The sequence below is a fragment of the Sminthopsis crassicaudata genome, chromosome 2, assembly GCF_048593235.1.
Source record: "Sminthopsis crassicaudata isolate SCR6 chromosome 2, ASM4859323v1, whole genome shotgun sequence".
In the NCBI taxonomy this organism is placed as follows: domain Eukaryota; kingdom Metazoa; phylum Chordata; class Mammalia; order Dasyuromorphia; family Dasyuridae; genus Sminthopsis; species Sminthopsis crassicaudata.
In genome coordinates, this window is record NC_133618.1 from 463,651,579 (window position 1) to 463,670,707 (window position 19,129).

Consider the following 19,129-nt stretch of genomic DNA (forward strand, 5'->3'; position numbering starts at 1 on the left):
TGACTACACCATATGAAAAGTTGTGTGAAATCATTGCTCCCTTCTTAGCTGCAGTTTTTACACTTTACACTTATACTTTTTACATAATTTACACTTATAAGTTGAAAAACTTGAACTAACTGACCTTTGATATCCTTTCCTACACTAACATTCTGTGTTCTAAAGTTCTATCTTTCTTTAATGTTCAATGTTCTAAAATCCTTTGTTTTAAAGGTCCCTTTTAGCTTTAACATTTGATTCAAAATTTTACATAAGACTAATTAGTAAAGCTGGAGGAAAGGAAATTATATTAAATGTTAAATTTAATAAAACTAAGATGTCATTAGTTTATAGAGATAAACAAATGTCTGGATGACTATTAGAATCTTCTTGTAAGGCAACAAATGGTACAGGCAAGGGAGGTAAATGGGTTTAAAAGTTCTTTGTAAGTTCTTTGGGGCTAAGGGGTTGGAGGGGCATAATGAATTGGAGGTTCAATGCTAAGTGCTAAGACCAGATTTAGGAAAACCTGAGTTCAAATCTAATCTCAGACACTTAATAGCTATGTGATCCTGAACAGAAGTTAAATAATTTCTGTTTGTCTTAAACTACCTTTGAAAGAAATGGCAAATCACTCCAGTATCTCTGCCAAGAAAACTCCATGGACAATAAGATTCATGAGATCATGACAAATCAGAAAATAGCTAATACTACTAAACAACAACAAACATGAATTGCACAGTTTGTCCTCAAATTAATAATTTTAATAGAAAGAAAGGAACTAAAATGCATCTTTCCTCAAAAAGATGTCAAAACAAATTTCTGGATCTGGAAAAAAAAACAAAACAAAGTTTAAAAAAAAAACCCAATTCTGTTCATCCTAGCAAATTTTAAGAAGGATGCTTGATAAATGACAGTATGTTCAGTTCTTATATACCTATTGAGAGGCAAATATAAAAATATGCCTTATGGAGCTAAGTCTAGACACGAGAGAGACACTTCATTATTTCTCATTTTATTGGTAGAAAAGAAAAATATAATATGGCCAGGCTGACATTGGCATAATTCACTAGTAAAGTTGCTGAGCTATGCAACACATTACAAAAGATGGACATGGGAAATAAATTAAATTGGAATTTTTTTTGCTCTGTATTTTAGCAGTTGTCAGAAAGGTGGTACAGACAGAAATACAGTTTATCTTCCATTGATCTGAGGCAGCATAGGACTGACAAGGAAGAGGAGAAAACCTGGGTCCAGGTGCCAGCTTTGCCAGTTACTAATGTGATGAAGTCACACCTCTATGCATCTTCATTTCCTTATCTCTAACATGAGATGGTGAGACCAGATGATCTCTTCAGGTCCCTTTTCCAGCCATAACATTCTGTGATTCTGTATCTTGGATCTAGCACTTAATAGCTACATGGCTATGGGCAAGGAGTCATGACACTTCAGATTCCCTCAATAGCTATATGACTACAAGCAAATGACAGCACATCAGTTTCCTCATCTATAAAACAGAGATGATACTTCTATTACCGACACATCACGAGGCTGTTGGGAAGATCCAGCTTTGTAAATAGTAAAGCACCATAGACATTTCAAACTATTATTAGCTAAGATAGTAACTATCCATCTATTATGCTATTGATAAATGTATAAGAGGGCTTCTTAAACTTTTTCTACTCATGACCCCTTTTCATCCAAGAAATTTTTATGTGACCCCAGGTATATGAATATATAAAATAGGTATACAAATCAAACACCTTCTGATAATAAAACATAACTTCATGACCCTATATTCAATTATGAGATGCCATATGGTTGCTAGCTGGGGATTTGATGACCCTTGAGATCCTTTTTTATCTCCATGATTCTATGATTTTATTTAGACTACCAGTTACATATCTTTTGTCACTTTCCCGGCACAATATTCGGTTGGAATCTAAATATTTGAATAAATATTGTTTATAATGAAAAGGAATATAAGCAATAAAAAATTTAGCAAGAGCAACTATTTGTTATTAAATTCTCTACATAAATAGTAGAGGAAGGATCTTTTAATATAAAGCTGTTAAGATTTCTTGGCATAATTTGAAAATCAAATTTATTAATAACAAAATATTTTCTGCATTTTTTATGGATTCTTAATCACTACTTTGTAGAGGAAGAATTTTTTTTCTGAATATTTCCCTCTGCTGATGCCATCTATTCTCCACCTGAAGATAGCATTCTTAATTCTCTTCTTCATGATCATTTCCACTAACAAATGTGTGATTATAGACTGGAATGACTGCAGGAACTAATGGATTCTTGAGGAACAAAAATTAGTTTTTCATGCAAATGGCTTTAATTATAGAGGAAACAAAAGAATGAAAAATCAGAAAGTATATCATGTATGTACATATTTGAAGCTATAGCTCCAAAACTAGATCTAGATTGGCTAACATTTTCCAAAAATTGCATATTCTCATTTGGAGGTCATTTAGTCTAAGTAGTATCTGATCAAAAATCCTGCCTACAACATCCCGGAAAAATGATCATCCAGCTTCTACTTGTTAGCCTCTAGTGATAAGGCATTCACTACCTTTAAAGGCAGAATATTCCAATATGGATAACTCTGATTATTGATAAATTATTCATGACATGGGAACCTAAATACCTCTCTGCAATTTCCATCTCTTGGCCCTAGTTTTGCCTTTTGGGGCTAAGCAGAATATTTTCTACAAAATATTATTTTAAATACATGATATGAATGATTATACAATAAATATTTACTAAGGTCCTTTTATATTCAAATGCCTAGCACTATCCCAGGCACTGAGAATAGAATGACAAAAACGACAGTCTCTTGTCCTGGAAGAGACAGGGCTTGGTTTGTGGGAGAGGGTATTAGAGATGGTATGTCCACATATAAATATAATACAGGATACCTTGAAAATCTGAGGACAAAGTAGAAGAAATTAGTAGAGGAGATATTATCTGAGCTGAGCCTGTAGGAAAGACAATGATTCTATGAGGTAGCTATAACGAGTGAGTGGATTCCAGACAAGAGAAATGGACTGTGTAAATATGAGGCAAGAGCTAGAGGTATAAGTTCAGGAAACGGGTAGCACTCAAATCTGGCTAGAATATAGATCTATGAAAAGGAATAGTATGAAACAAAACTGAAAGCTGATTGTGAGGGATGCCAGGCTGAGGAATTTGTATTTTATCAGAAAGACAACATAAGGAATTCACTGAAGGTTTTTGAGTAAGGATTAAGGACAAAGTCAATCTCCTTTTCTCCAGAATAGGCCCAATCCCCTCAATTAATTTTCATCATAAAGTTGCTAGTACTTCCTCTGTCCGAATTCTAGTTTCTTAATTTCTTTCCTAAAATGGGATTACTAAAATGTGGCACTGAAAATAATACCCCACTGTCCCATACCATGATGTCCTCTCTTAGGTTACTTCTGCATATTCCTGTGAGGAACCTGGTTTTTACCTCTGGATCACTTGGCTTTGATAGGTTGGCTTTTACATTTTCTTGATGCTACTCCCCCACTCCCTTTTCCAGCTTTGTCTTTGCCTTCCCCCATTAGAAAGCAGTCTTTGAGAACAGAGACATATTTCTTGTTTGTATTTCTACTGGCAGAGCTTAATACAGCCCCTGCTATTTAGTAAATGTTTAATAAATGAACATAGTGTGATCAGGGGAGAGAATAATAGGACTATAACATTCCTGGATCTATTGAAATCTGCCCAATATATTCAAATACGCATATGGATATGGGATTTCATCAGTTCAGGAGTTCCCTCCAATGATGCAGATTTCAGCTTATTCATGCCAGGCCCTTCTGCATCTTCTTCCCAAGTTCACCATAGGGGACTCACCTACCCTTTCTTGTTTTCTCCTGACAATACAAGGATCATGGTACAGCTCCCTAAATGGTCACCTGCCATTACTTGCTCTTGCCCCATGTCCAAGCCTATCTCCTTTCCCTCCTATACAGTGCCTGGGCAGTCTCCTTTACTCCTCACTATTAGTGCAGCCCAATATCACATTAACTTTTTGGACTATCACCTTTCCACTAGGACAGTTTTCACCTTACTACAACCTCTTTCTGAGGCCATTGTCTTATACTCTGCTATAAAAGACCATTAGCAATAATTCTTCTCATATAAGGTTTCCTTTGTCCCAGCTTTAAAATGTTAAATTTAAGTGTTATAGGATCAGCAGTTTAAAACTGGGAAATAATGTGTTCAATAATAATATGATAAATTATAAATAAAATTATAATAAAGAGTAGTGAATTCACTTGACCATGTTTACACAAGTAATAAAAAACCAACAGCAAAGCAAGGATTCAAATCCAGGTCCTTCAATTCTAAATCCAATATTCTCTTCATTATACCATGCTTCCCCCCACACAATAGTCTCTTCCCTTTCACTCTGAATATTCTGTGCTTTAACTTTCTAAAGTCTCTAATTTTTCCTTTACTTACTACCTTCTATTGTGTCTTATAAAAAATTCTAACAACAATTATTGGTGAATAATAATTATAATATAGAATAGTAATATTGTTATAGGATAATAATTATAGAAATTTATAGATTTTTATATTTACATCTGTTATCTATTTTGAATTGACTTTCAACTGAAATTCTAAGAGGTTAAATATTGCTAGTCAATGTCAGAATTTGACTCTGGACTCCAAGTCTACCAGGATATCTATTCTCTATCTTTTTGTTATAAGGAATTAAAAAATAATTAGGGGGGGCAGCCAGGTGGTGCAGTGGATAGAGCACCAGCCTTGAATTCAGGAGGACTAGAGTTCAAATCTGGTCTCAGACACTTAACACTTCCTAGCTGTGTGACCCTGGGCAAGTCACTTAACCCCAACCTCAGAAAAAAAAAATAATTAGGATCCTTGCTACATTTAGTTCTTGATGAATATTATGTGCCCATATTCTTAACTGATAACCCTGATGTCTCTTCTGGGTTTGGAGGGGAGCTTGAGTTGTTGAAGGCTGTATGGCAGGAGATTAATCTCTGGTAGATTTTCCTAAGCAAGAAAAGCTTTAAGGACCTTTCCAATGATAGACTTTTTGTTTGCCACCTAAGGTCCATCCAATCTAAATTTAGAAACAATTTATGGCCAGAAGTTTGGCCACATCATGATTATTTTTTTAAAATCAAAGCAATTCACAAAGGGCATTTACCAACGAAGTAAGATGCAATTTTTATTGGAACAGGAAAATCCTACAGTAATACAAACATCTGTGGATACCTCTAACTCTAGATGTTCAAAATGGAACTCAGTTTTTGTCTTTAAATCTAAGTTTTCTCCTGTAGAGAGTACTACCAACCTCTAAGTCATTCTGGCTTATAGCTTTAAAATCATTCATCTTTGACTTCTACGTGTCCCCCACTGCTTATATTCAATCACTTGTCATATCATGCTATTTCTATTTCTATACTATGTCTTGCAACTATCGCATCTTCTCCAGTCACACCTCTACCACCCTGATTCAGACCCTCATAGTCTGCTGTTTAATCTATTATTAAAGCTGCCTACTTCCATCTCCCCACTTCCAAACTCTTCCTTCTTGTAATTCATCTTCTGCACATCTGTCAAAAGTCATTTTCCTCAGGCACAGGTCTGACTATCTCATTCTTTTGTTCAAAAATCCTCAATAGTTTTCCTACTGCCTAGAAGATAATCTAAACTCTTAGTCTGTCCTTTGGACACTCAACAAACTCTAGATTTGCAGCATACTATTTCTCTTTAGGAATTCTATATTCCAATCAAACATAACTCCTAGTTGCTTTCCCAAGCTGACACTCCTTCTTACACCTACATGTCTATTACCATGCCTGGAATGTACTCCCTTAGATATTTGACCATTGCTCAGGCACTACCTCCTTTGAGAAAGCTTTCTCAAATCATCCCAGCTAATATAATTATCACTGCACTATTCCTATATACGTTCCCCATAATATTCTCAAAATAGAATGTAAGCTTTATTTCATTCTTGTCTATTTGTCTTCTATTCATCATATGCATTTGATCAATGTTTGTCCAGTTGAACTGAAATCACAGATACATGAAATATAGAAGTAAACAATACATGCATGTAGGCATACAAAAACATACTTTTAGAAGTAGAAAAGATTAATACAGCCCTTTCATTTGATGAATAAGAAAACTACAACCTAGAAAGGATAACTGACTTGCTTAAAGATGGTCTGAACTCTGAAGGGAGATGACAGATTTAAATACCTCTGTTGTTATTACACATGTGGATAGAGGGCCTGGATCTATTAGACCTATTAGAATATCAGCAGAGAAAACTTCCCTTCTACCAGTGAAGGTTGTCACTTTTTCAGCAATTTATATCTTAGAGAGTGGCCTAGAACACAAAGAAATTATGTGACTTGCCTGGGGTCACACAACTAGTGTTTGTTAGAGGTGGGACTGGAGCCCAGCTCTCCTTGATTCAGAGATCAGCTGTCTCCCATAGTATGCTATTTTTCAATGCGCCTGTGATTTGTCTTTAAAGTTGAGCAAAAGTATTCAATCTTCTATCTTTCTTCCGTTTATCTTCCTTTCAGGGAAAATATAAATAGATGTACAACATATTTTCACATACATATATATACATATACACATTTATACACATATATGCGTGAATATTTGTGTACATATATACATACGATTCACTTGGAGAGTCAAAAGAGAATAATTCATGACGTAGAGAGAGAGAAAACCTAGAGAGAAGACCACTTTTTAGGTGTGTAACTCAGACCAAATCATTTCAACTCCCTGAACCCTGATCACTTCTCATTTGTAAGATAGGTCATTTACCTCACAGGGAATTTCAAGGACCAAAGATCATGAGATAATGTACAAAAAGTGCTTTATTAATGAGTTTATTAGATTTAAGGAAATGTGGTAATCATAATATTAGTCTATATTTAAACCCTCAGAAGATATGTCACTGAAACCCCTCATTTGATAGGTGAAGAAAATGAGGCCAATAAGTTTAAGTGACTGCTTCAAGGTCTCAAAGTAACAATCATTAGAGATAGTCTGATCTGATTCTATAGTCAAACTGGGCAACATGTAAGCTCTGCAATTTAGCAGAGACACACTGGGATATTCCACATATGGTTTAAGAAAATAGAGTAAATTTTGACCTTACCAACCTTATGAAGGTGCGGAACCCTGTTGGTCCCAACCTTGTTGTCCCTTTTATCCCAAGGAATCGGATAAATAGATTAGCCATCCTGTCCACCAAGCGCAAGTAGTTGAATTGCTTTGCATACTTTGGGAATACTTGCTTGAGACAGATGGAGGGTAAGTTGGCTTCATTGTTCATATTAGTCTCTGCATCAAAAATATCTGTTTCATCTGTTCTGGATTCTTCTCTCATTCCTGATATTTTATTACATTGTTCAGATCTGAAATACATCAAAAACAAACAAACACAACTTCTTTTATTGGATTTACTAGACAACAGATGAGAAAATAAGTTTTGGGGCTGGAAGAAATCTAAAAGCACAAAACACTAAAGCTAAAAAGGACTCTTAAAAATTTTAAATGTTAGAACTAGAAAGGATCTTAGATTGTAGAATGTTATAATATATAATAAGGAAAATAATATCTACTTCAATAGAAATATCTACTTCAATTTCTTCCTTTTAAAGACAAGTAAATTAAGGTTTCTAAAAGTGAAGATCACACAGCTACTTAATAGTTTAATCAATACTTGAATCTAGGTTTTCTGATGTTAAATATAGTATTTTCAATCTAATCTTCATTTGATCACAATTCCAATTATTAGGAGCATAATAATTGTACAACTGAAGCAAAAACATGTAATTGGGAAGAAAACAGTTCTATCAACAATGTGAGAAGAAAGAAATGTTACTTTTGTAACAATTGATTTTGTTCTTGATATTTTTTTTAACTTTTAGTTCACAAAGAAATCACATAAATTGCCCACCTTTGTACCTCCTTTGTATGACTTTTTAATTTTAAAGGAAAAAAGTATTCATGTCATATTTTAGTTAGATATTTATGAAATAATTAAATCCTGATGATTGGAAAGAGACTGGCTTTGATGCTAATTTACAGTGCTGCAATTTACTCCATTGCCCTGGATCTCAGTTTCCTTCTGCGTAAAATAAGAAGGCGAATTATATGGTCTCTATCCAGATCTCTTTCAACTTCAATAATAAAAGGTAATATTTATATAACACTTTAAAAGAAAAGCATTTTACATTTGATCTTATTTGAACCTCACAGCAACCATGTGAAGTAGGTACTACTACTTTTGTTTTCCTTTTACAGATAAAGAAACTGAGATTGAGTCAACTGACTTCCCCAGAATCATATCTAATATTCTATTAATTCCATTCAATCAAAGCTGACAAAATGATAATTTAAATTTGTTTTATAATATAGCTCACAGCATTCCAGAGGTCACCATAAAAAGAGATTAGCACCTCTGGACCATTCAATTCTATGCCCAAATCTGGCCAGCTGAGATTAATCGTAACATGATTGAGAAACATATGTCTTCTGTATGTAACATGATTGAGAAACATACGTCTTCTGTGGATTCACACACACACACACACAATCAAACAAAATGTAAATCATTATCTTTTATACTCAACTATCTTCAGGCATTTCAAAATTATTGCTCAAATAAGTAACCAAGTTTTAAATCTGGAGAAGGCATAGAAGAATCTCAGTCATTTACTTTTTTTCAGAAGAGTAAAAGGTCAAATAGTTGGAAAACATCTTCAGATACAGAGGATATCATAAACTCTAATTGGTTGGGACTTCGTCAAAACTCAGCATACCAATGAATAATTCATTGATCTTTCTTACAGCTAGGTCATTTTAAAGGAAATAGTCTATGAATAGCACAGTTGGATTTCTCTCTCTGTTTTTCTCTTTTGATTGCCATGACATTGAAACCAGTGAGTCTTTTAACCAAGGAATCTTAGTAATATAGAATCTTGGAGAATTTCTTCTACAATGTTTTGATGCCTGGACATTCAAACCACTTCTTACTCTAAAAGTTAGATCCTAGGGATTGAAAACAAAAATCAAACATTCCTGGCCCTGAGCAACAATTAAATAGAAACTTATATTGATTTTACTTTTGCCTATGGTGGGAGAAGAATGTGGGAAAAGTAAAGGAAGAGAGAAGAATGTGGGAAAAGTAAAGGAAGAAAGAAGGATTTAAATCGAAATAGAAAGATTGGACAGAGATAGGATTTAGGTGAGGATAAAGTTGAGAGAATTTGAGGATAAATTCAAGGAAAAAATACTTAAGAAAAACCAAGCAAAACCAATTGGTAAGTAAAACAAGTTAGTGGATGATTAAGAGATTAGAGAAAGAAGGAAAAAGAAGTAGAATGTAGCTCTACAGCTGTAAAACAGGGTAAAAAGTTGGATGTGGGTGTCAAGTAAAGTTATATAAAATATATATATAAATATATATATATATATATATATATATATATATATATATATATATACATATATGTATATATATATATATAGTATCCTTAAGATGATGTTTAGGAAACAAAGAATAAAATTCTATAAGTAGTTCGACATACAGCTAACAATAACAATCAGCATGAAAATCAGGCAGAATTTTGCAATAATTTGCAGAATATGTATGATAATAGCCATGTCACTGATATCTATATTAAAGGAGGCCAGGAATAACTTTTTCACACTTAAGGTTATCAAGGAAATTAATCATTTGCAAACGTTAAGTATCTACTATGTATTAAATATTATGCTAGGTGCTGAAGATACAAAGACAAAAACAAAATAGTTCCTGTCCTTCCTATCAATTAAGTATTCCTTTGAAAGAGAGAGAGAGAGAGAGAGAGAGAGAGAGAGAGAGAGAGAGAGAGAGAGAGAGAGAGAGAGAGAGAGAGAGAGAGAAGAGCTATGAAGAAGTGGATGATCTGAAGTGAGAAAAGGATAAACTGACTTTTGTCAAGAGTTTAGAAAGCAGAACAGATACCCATCAGATTGACAGGGATGGCAAAAAATGGTAAATATTGGAAGGGCTAGGAATACAGGCATATTTATGTGTGAAGAAAGAAGGAAGGAAGGAAGGAATGGAGGGAGGGAGAGAAGAAAGAAAGGAAAGAAAGAAAGAAAGGAAAGAAAGAAAGAAAGAAAGAAAGAAAGAAAGAAAGAAAGAAAGAAAGAAAGAAAGAAAGAAAGAAAGAAAGAAAGAAAGAAAGAAAGAAAGAAAGAAAGAAAGAAAGAAAGAAAGAAAGAAAGAAAGAAAGAGAGAGAAAGAAAGGAGAAGGAGGGAGGGAAGGAGAAAGAAAAAAAAAGAAAGGAAGGAAATAAGTAATTGATTTGGGAAAAATACTTTTTGAAAATGGAATTTGGACTTCTAGTTTAGAGAAATGACAGGCTCTTAACCATAGATGGTTTGCGTCTAACAAAAGCTGGTAAAAATGTATTTGCTTGGACTTATAAATTTAATAAAAGGGACCTGAGGGATGTGGGGAGATGAGGATAAAATTGCCTTTGTATGATTATGAGGTAGGAATGATAAAGAATAAATGAAATTCCTATTTGGAATAATGGTCTGGGTGGAACTACCTTATTAAAAAGAAACTGAAGAGTTAAAAGTATATATGTATGTGGGGTAACATTATATGTTAAGAATATATATTTTATAAGGAAATCCAAGAAGCAGATGGGAAGCATAGCTGAGTTAAGGACAATAGAGGAAGAAAAAATGATTTTGTCATCAGGATATACTACTATAAATGACCTAGACAGAAGGAAGAATTAGACTAGGAGTTTGGAAAACAGAGCACAAGTCTAACATAGAAACATGGTACAGTAATGATAAAGGACTTTCACCAGATAGCTACTTCTGATACTTCTTGATTTGCCTTAATGATAATTTTATACTTCAAAAATCTCTCTAGACCTGATTTTCATTAACAGTGAGAGGAACTAATTTAAAAAGTAGAAGCAAAGGATATTTTAGAATGAGGAGGTGGTGTGACCACTAGGAGTTTGTGATATAGAAAGAAAGTAAATACTAGCATAGTCTGACATGAACCTTAAATTTTGAGGAATCAGATTTCAAAAGGTTCTAAGGAAGAAGAGGTTAAAATCCCTTGGGCAAAAATTCTACAATGGAAATCAACTTTGGAGGGATGGTACACTCTAAAGAATAAAAAGGTAAACAATTCCAGTGAGGGACAAAAAAGGGGAGTTTTTTGAAGAGATTAATGTGATCACACAAAGAAATCCATCAACCCTCTTCAAATTTTAAAAAAATATACAAAGAGATGATGGGAGAAAAGACAAATGACACGAATAAACTGTGTCATAGTCCTGTAAAAATGGTTTCAAAAGTTCTAAAGCTCAATTAGCCAAAACTGAAAAGGAAAAGTAAAGACCACAAAAATATTCTTTTAAAATTATTTTGGAAGAAAAGGGGATCAAAGAAAAAGGACTGTGAGTTTGGGTAGACAAGATGAAGATAAGTGAGAAATAACAGAAAGCTAAGTTGTTCTATATCTATCCTGACCTTTGTACTGGAAATGACTGAACAAACATAGAGGATGCTACTATATTGATAGAAAATATACTCTTGGCATTTCTGCCAGGTATAGTAGAAAAGAGTTGATATCCAAGATAACTAAGGAGAGAGTAAGAAACTATGGAGTTTTTCTTTAAAAATTCAAGTCACTTAGCCCAGATGAACCACAATACTTAGGTATTGAAAGAATAGGCAAATGTTGACCTGATGTCAGCAATAGTTGAAAAATCACAGAAAGCAAGAGAGGTACCACAATATTGTCCTGATTTTCAAAAAAAACAAAAAACAAACCCCAAAAAACAAACAAAAAACAAAACAAAAAACAAAACAAAACAAAAAAAAAAAAAAAAAAAAAAAGGAAGACTATAAAACCTGTAGCTTGATTTCAATTCCTGGAAACTTTTAGAGTGGATCATTAAAGGAAAGGTGGAATAGTGAACATCCAGAAAAAGAAGCTATAATTAAAAACAACAGCAACAGCATAGGTTCCAAGTCAAGTGACCAAGATGGAGTACTAGACACTTTCTCCAGTTCCCATTAACTCTCAGAAAAAACAAAACCAATTAACTCCCACTTCTGCCAAAAATAGCAAATAGAAAACTAAATGAGGAATTATATACCAAAGACAGAGCAATTACACCTGTTTTCATAGAACAAAAAAGAAGCCCAATGAGGTAACAGCCTATTGAATTAATAGTAGTAAATCCCAAACCTTAGCACACTCACTCAATACCTTCCCCTCCATGGGCTTTTGCAATCCAATACAACACCCAAACTAATTAATGCTTTGGGACTCACTCAAGACTTTTCTTGTTATAGCATACCATATCCCCTTAGCATTCCCCATATTATCCTGTTCCCAAAAACATCAGATTAAAAACTCTGCCTGGTACAAGAGGTGGAAAAGAAGATATTGGGGGTGAAGAAGGAGAGAAAAATAGATTTCTCGATGTCTGAGGCCACCCTTAGATTAGGGAATGCCAATGCAGCAGAAATTCTGTCTAGAAAACCAATTCTATCTTCCACCAGCAAGCAAAAATCTCAGTTCATTGCTTCTATACTTTAAATTACCACGATGCTGAAATTTAACAACTAATGACCAATAAATTCTGCTATTGACCAGGGAAACATTCAAATATATCAAATAAATAATTCAATTATAAAAAAAATTGAGTTTAAATAACACAAGGCTATTCTACACTCACCAGAAACCACAAAAAGGAGTGAAATATGTTCTGAAAAGCAAAGGAATTCAAAATGACACACCCTACACATTTCAACTTAATAATAAATTAATAAAGATGGACATTTAATAAAAGAGATATATTTAAAATATTACTTTAGAAAAAGATAAGTAGACTATTCAATACAAAGTAAATAGAACTACTAATGAAGGAAAAAGTAAGTTACCTCATCTATAGACACTTCTTAAAAGAAACAACAAAGAGAGTTGTCTATTAGGTTATATAACACAGAGGGGCTATTAACGTATTTGTTTCTGAAAGTATATAAAGGGAAAAGACAGCAGTAGAATTTGAGACATGAGAACAGAGAAGTAGTCCTGAAACATCTGACTAAATTCCACAATCCATCCCCAAACATGAATCCTTGTACTTTTGGAGGACTAAATTGTAAAATAAGATGGCATATAAAAAGATAGAGAAGAGTTAGAAGATAAAACAATGAAGGATATATTGCATCTGTAGTTTCAGTAAGAAAAGCTACAAAAGGATTGGTGGAATGGTAAATTGGTAAAGGAATGAAATTTAAAGAAAGCTTAACTCAATGGAGAAGGAGGTCCCACTAAAAATTACTGTTATAGGGAGATAGGTATATTCAATAATGGGAGATGGGCACCTTACAATATTTATAATATCTGAACAAAACAATACAAAATCTTAATACCAAAGAATTATAAAGAACAAGCTTTGCCCAAGGAAGAATAAATAAAAAGATATCACAACCTACTTCCCACTCTTTTGTAAAAGAGTCTATGAATGTAGACCATTTTGTATAAGGTCAGATTTTTTTTATATGTTTTACTGAATTTTACTCCCTTTTTTCCTCTTTTTTTTTCAAAAGTATTTGTTATAATGATTTAATTTTTGAAGAGGGAAGGGATACAGGGAGGAAATTTAGGTGATATAAAACCAAAATATTATAGCTTCATTAAAAACAAGGTTATGCTATATTACCCTCATTTCCTTTTTTGGTAAAGTTAATAAACAGATACTATAAAGAAGTGCTAGAGACATAGCAAAATATTTTAAATTATTATACTATTCTATTAAAAGAAGATGTTTATATGTATATTAAATTATAGAGGGATTTAGAACTGGCCAAATGGCAAAGCTCTAAGAATAGTCAGTAATATTCAATTCCAAACTTGCAAAAGGTCTACACTGAAGCACTCCAAAGATCTGTATTTGGCCCTGTGCTAGTAAGTCCTATTTAAAAAAATAAAAGCAAAGATGTCATGTTCATCAAAGACATCAAGCTAGGAGGGATAGCTAAGACACTGGATGTCAGAGACTAGAGCATAGGTACTTTCTTAAGATAAATATAAACTTAGACTTGGATTTTAAAAATCAGCTATATAAATACAGGATTAGAGAAGCATAGTAAGACAGGCTTGTCTGGAAAAAATCTTTGGGTTTTTCATGGACTGGATGCTAAATATTAGTCAAAAATTTGATGTGTTAGTTTAAAAAAGCTAATATGGGCTGCATTGAGAGATGAATGAAAAGAAAAAGAGAGAGAAAGGAAGGAAGGAAGGAAGGAAGGAAGGAAGGAAGGAAGGAAGGAAGGAAGGAAGGAAGGAAGGAAGGAAGGAAGGAAGGAAGGAAGGAAGGAAGGAAGGAAGGAAGGAAGGAAGGAAGGAAGGAAGGAAGGAAGGAAGGAAGGAAGGAAGGAAGGAAGGAAGGAAGGAAGGAAGGAAGGAAGGAATCGATAAATAAATTAACAAATAAGTTCTTATTCCAGGAATAAGAAAGGGTCCTGTCCTGGTCAGATCACATCTAGAATGTTGTGTTCATACTGAATACCACCATTTAGGAAGGGTATTGATTAACTAGAAAGCAACCAGAGGGGGATAATCAGGTTGATTGAGTCCTGTGAAAATATCCTATGAGGATCTCCTGTCATTAGCCTAGTGAAGAGAAGACTCAAAGACTCAGTGGGGTAAATGACAGTTGTGTTCAAATATTAGAAGAATATTGGGAGAAAAAAACAACTTGATATGTTTAGTCTTAACAAAAGTAGGATTAACGGATAGAAAAATCGCAAATTTAAGCCTAATTTAATGGAAAACTCCTTAACAATTAAAGGTATCTAATATTGGAATGGACTGTTTGTACATATAGTCCATAACCCAAAATTGGAAGTCTTTGTACAAAGGCTGAATAAACATCTGTTGAGTATGTGATAAAGATTCTTTTTCAGGTAGAGATTGAACAAGATGGTTGTTCAAATTTCTTTGAACTTTAAAAAATTCTGTAACATAGCTCTTTGAGGTTTGTCAAACACTTTTCTCCTAATAAGTCTCTGATGTAGTACCCAAATGGATCTTTGATCTTCAATGTGAATATCCCCTCACACAGTTAAAACCATGATCCTCTTATTCCTCTTGTGACTCTTGCCTATGTATTCCCATAATTTTGTTCCATAAAATGGATTGTGCTCATATTGTTATTCTCATTTTAAAGATGAAATGGAAACTAAAAGTATAGATGACTTCTATTATTACATTTGGGACTTGAGGCAGGTCAAACTCAGATCTTCTAATTCTAAGGTTTATCTTCTATCCACTATGTTCTATATTCTATCCACCATGTTACATGATCTCTGTCATGACTTATTATAGGGAGAAACTTTTTTTTTAAACTTTTTTCACTTAATATTATTTTTCCCTAGTTACATTTCTTTACGGTTTTAAATTCCAAATTTTTCTTCCTTCTTTCCTAGCAACGCCCCTTCTCCAAGGCAGCAAGAAATCTGATACAGATTATACATGTACAATCATATTAAACCTATTCTCCCATTAGTAATGTTTTGAAAGAAGAATCAGAAGAAAGGGTGAAAACCATGAGAAAGAAAAAAACAAACAGAAAAAAACAAAGTAAAAATAGTATGCTTCAATCTGCATTCAGATTCTATAGTTCTTTCTCTGGATGTAAATCACATTTAAAGAGAGACTTTCTAATAGAATGTTCAATATTTGAAAAGGCTGCCCCTGAAGAAAATGAGTTTTTTCTTTCTAGAAATCTTCAAGTGGTGACCATTTGTCTAGCAAGCTGTAGAGAGGACGCATACTCTAGACAGGTTTTGGATTAAATGACCTCTCAGGTTCCTTCTCAACAATGAGTACCCATGATGTAAACTGAGACCTGGACTACCCCAAATATTAGTAATGTCTCAGTGCAGTCTTACTTCTGAAATGGCAGTGTCAGTATTTTCTAAATTCTGATGAATAATCTTGAGATGAGGCACTCTTTACAGATATCACTCACAGGCAATTAATCCAAAGCTTTTACACAAATGAGGAATATGCATTCATAGAGAAAAGATACCATAAACAGAAATGAGAAAGCAAAAAGCCAAAATTGTCATAAATGCAGGGGGTAATATCAGGGATCAGATTTCAATCTAAATTGTCACAAATACAGAAAGGAAATTTCTTAATAACATTTTAATGGAAATGCTAGTTTTATGATATGAAAATGAGCAAATGACAATGAAGATTTACATTATGCAAATTATTCCTTTGGGTAATATTTTTATTGAGCTTTGTGTATCCTAATCCATTAAGAATGCAAAGAGGAACCTTAGAATATTTTATCTGGCATCATTGTTCACATGGAATAAAATTCTTTTACATTAGATTTCTTGTTATGTATATAATAATCTTGGGTAAATGACTTGTTACATAGCTAGTTAAGGCCAAAAATGGAGCTCAGGTCTCCTAATTCATAGTCCATGACTTTTCCCATTATGCCAAATGCTCCCAAATTTACCAGTCTGGAATCCCAGGCCTTCAGGCTATGGAGAAATATCTGCAATTAATCTAATAAAATTCACTAATGAGAGTAATTTTTCTAAAGCATTTGAATTACATACCCCTAGAACTGGAAAAACCTTATAAATAATCTTGTCCTATTCTTCTCATTTTATAGAAGAGCATATTCAAACTCAGATATGGGAAGGGATTTATACAAGGTCCCATTGAGAATAAGTAGAAGGGTTAGCAAGTTTTCTGACTCCGTGGCCAGCACTCTTTTCATTACACTTCACCTACACTACACTGCTTTTTGCAGAAGAAACTAAGGTACCGAAATGAGAACCCCTTTCCCTTATTCAACCAGAGGTTAAAAGGATGTTAAAAAAGAGAATCTCAGAGCTTGCAGGAACCTTAGAACACAGAATGCTAGAACTGGAAAGCAGTTTAGAATAGAATGTTAGAAAATAAAATTTTAGAGCTCTAGAACAAAGCTTCTTGAACTGTGGCTTGTAAACCTATATGGAGTCTTCCTGTAACTGAATGTGAGAAATTATGATTATTATTAGTATATGTTTGATTTATATAACTCTTATGTATCTATATGCCTAGAGTTGTATAAAAATTTTTGGGAGAAAAAGAGGTCACAAGTGGAAAAAGTTTAAAAAGTCCTGCCCTAGAATATTGGATGCTGGTATAAGAACATAAAATATCAAATATGTTAAGATGTTCCAGCCCTCAGAGGTTTAGAGATCATTTACTTCAACTGTTTCATTTTACAAATAAAGAAACCTGAGGTTCAAAGAAGTCAAATAACTTGGTTAAAATAACACAGCTAACTAATATAGGACTAAAATTCCATCATCCTTATTTGTTATTTATGTTGCTTTGTCCTCAGTTTGAAGTGATCAGTTTCCACTGCTCATTCTCTAACATTTAGCAGCAAATTCTCCCTAAATGGATAGTTATATGGTAAACTTTACCTTGAGCCCCTAAGTGGAATTTTAGAAAGGTGTGCTAGAACATGACTGCCTCCAATTGAGTGTGTAATGAGATTCAATGACTTGCCAAATCCTATGTGGCTAGAATGTATATTCAATGCAGTGTTATTTAGGGTTGAGTGCTGCTTGCTCTCCCCTTTCGGATATTACTTGTCAATGTTTTCACTTCATGATGGATATTGAAATTTTGGATGCACCAGTTGACCAAGGAATATATGCCTAAGCTCATCAACTATTTTTTTTCAACTCATGAACACTTGTTCAGACAGCTCAGATTTGTTACATTCAAAATTCTTAGAACCTCAAGTGTAGATGGCTGTCATCTGCAGGGTATGGAGGTACATATTGGGGATGGCATATACATATTGAGTAATATCTGGGAAGTTGCTGTTCTCTCAGAGTAAGCATCTTGTTCAATTCAGGTCCTAATAATTATTTTGATAAGTGTCTTCAGAAAAAACACTATCTTTGAGGGGAAGGGTAAAAGTATACCCAGCTTCTTAAAAATGGGAGAATATTATTGAACTTCAACTTTGCAAACTATGAGTAATTATACTTCAAAAGAAAATTATGAACTAAATGTACAAATGACAATAAACCCTATTAATATGAGGGTTTATTTTCTATTTATGAAGAAATTCTCCCAAAATGAAGCTAGTTCTAGTGTTAACAGGTTAATTTCTTACCATTACTTCTACCTGTAGAAATTGATACATCAAAATAAATTGAGCTATTAGGCAGATTCTCAGCAATCACAGGGAATCCAGAATATTCTTGAATCTATCTTTCTTTTAGATCTTTCTCCCAAAAGGGAAGATTTTGCATCTATGCCCTTACGGACTTTACATTTCCAGTATGAGTTTTACATTTCCAGGTTTTAATAAAATATTCTTTTCTCTACAGTTACAACTGTATTGTATCTGTATCCATTTTATCACTACAAAAAAAATAGCCAAAAAGGCCAATTTCTTTAAGCTTCAGGCTCATATAGCTCTGTTAATAAAGGGGCTCCTTTAATTATTGGGTTCTCCTACTTATGTTTGCAACACAAAACATTTCCTTATATAAACATACCCCATACCAAAGTATAGGGCACTGAATGGAGACAATAAGTAGGAAAAAAGTAAAAGCTCTCTAATTCTGGCATGTGTAAAAACTGCTCTTCCTCTAGACTATAATTTCTCTCTTATTCCCTGGCATTTAAATCCCTTCAGGCTGTGTTTATTTTCCATGGTAGCCCTAACTCTCTTCTGCATAATGTGTACCAATTTGGGAATGGAATTTAGCTTCTTTTCTTGAAATTGCCTTCCTGTGTTAATTTCACATGTCAACCAATGATTCATCCATTGTTGCTTAAAAACTTTAAATTGCTGAACAGAATTTCAGAGCTTTTAAAAGTGCTTTCGTTGATCCAATTATATGTTGCTCAGTAAGTCAGTTCCCTTTGCAAATGGGCTAAAACAAAAGTCTTTAAATAGTCATCTCCCAAAAGCTGGAGGAAATTGGTATTTCATTTTGAAAAGAAGAGTCATATATACTAATCTTTAGTATTGGGAGTGG

General features: G+C 33.6%; 1 protein-coding gene and 1 long non-coding RNA gene across 5 annotated transcripts in view; one reads left to right on the forward strand and one right to left on the reverse strand.

The window, feature by feature from the left end:
- Positions 1-19,129, reverse strand: part of TTLL11 (tubulin tyrosine ligase like 11) — a 250,784-nt gene that overhangs the window by 49,813 nt on the left and 181,842 nt on the right. For all 4 annotated transcript variants that reach the window (XM_074292973.1, XM_074292977.1, XM_074292976.1 and 1 more), the window contains one exon: positions 7,170-7,424. In XM_074292973.1, coding sequence (XP_074149074.1) covers positions 7,170-7,424 — 255 coding nt within the window. The remainder of the gene's footprint in view (positions 1-7,169; positions 7,425-19,129) is intronic.
- Positions 1-19,129, forward strand: part of LOC141557397 (uncharacterized) — an 88,124-nt gene that overhangs the window by 13,238 nt on the left and 55,757 nt on the right. The gene's annotated exons all lie outside the window — the stretch shown is intronic.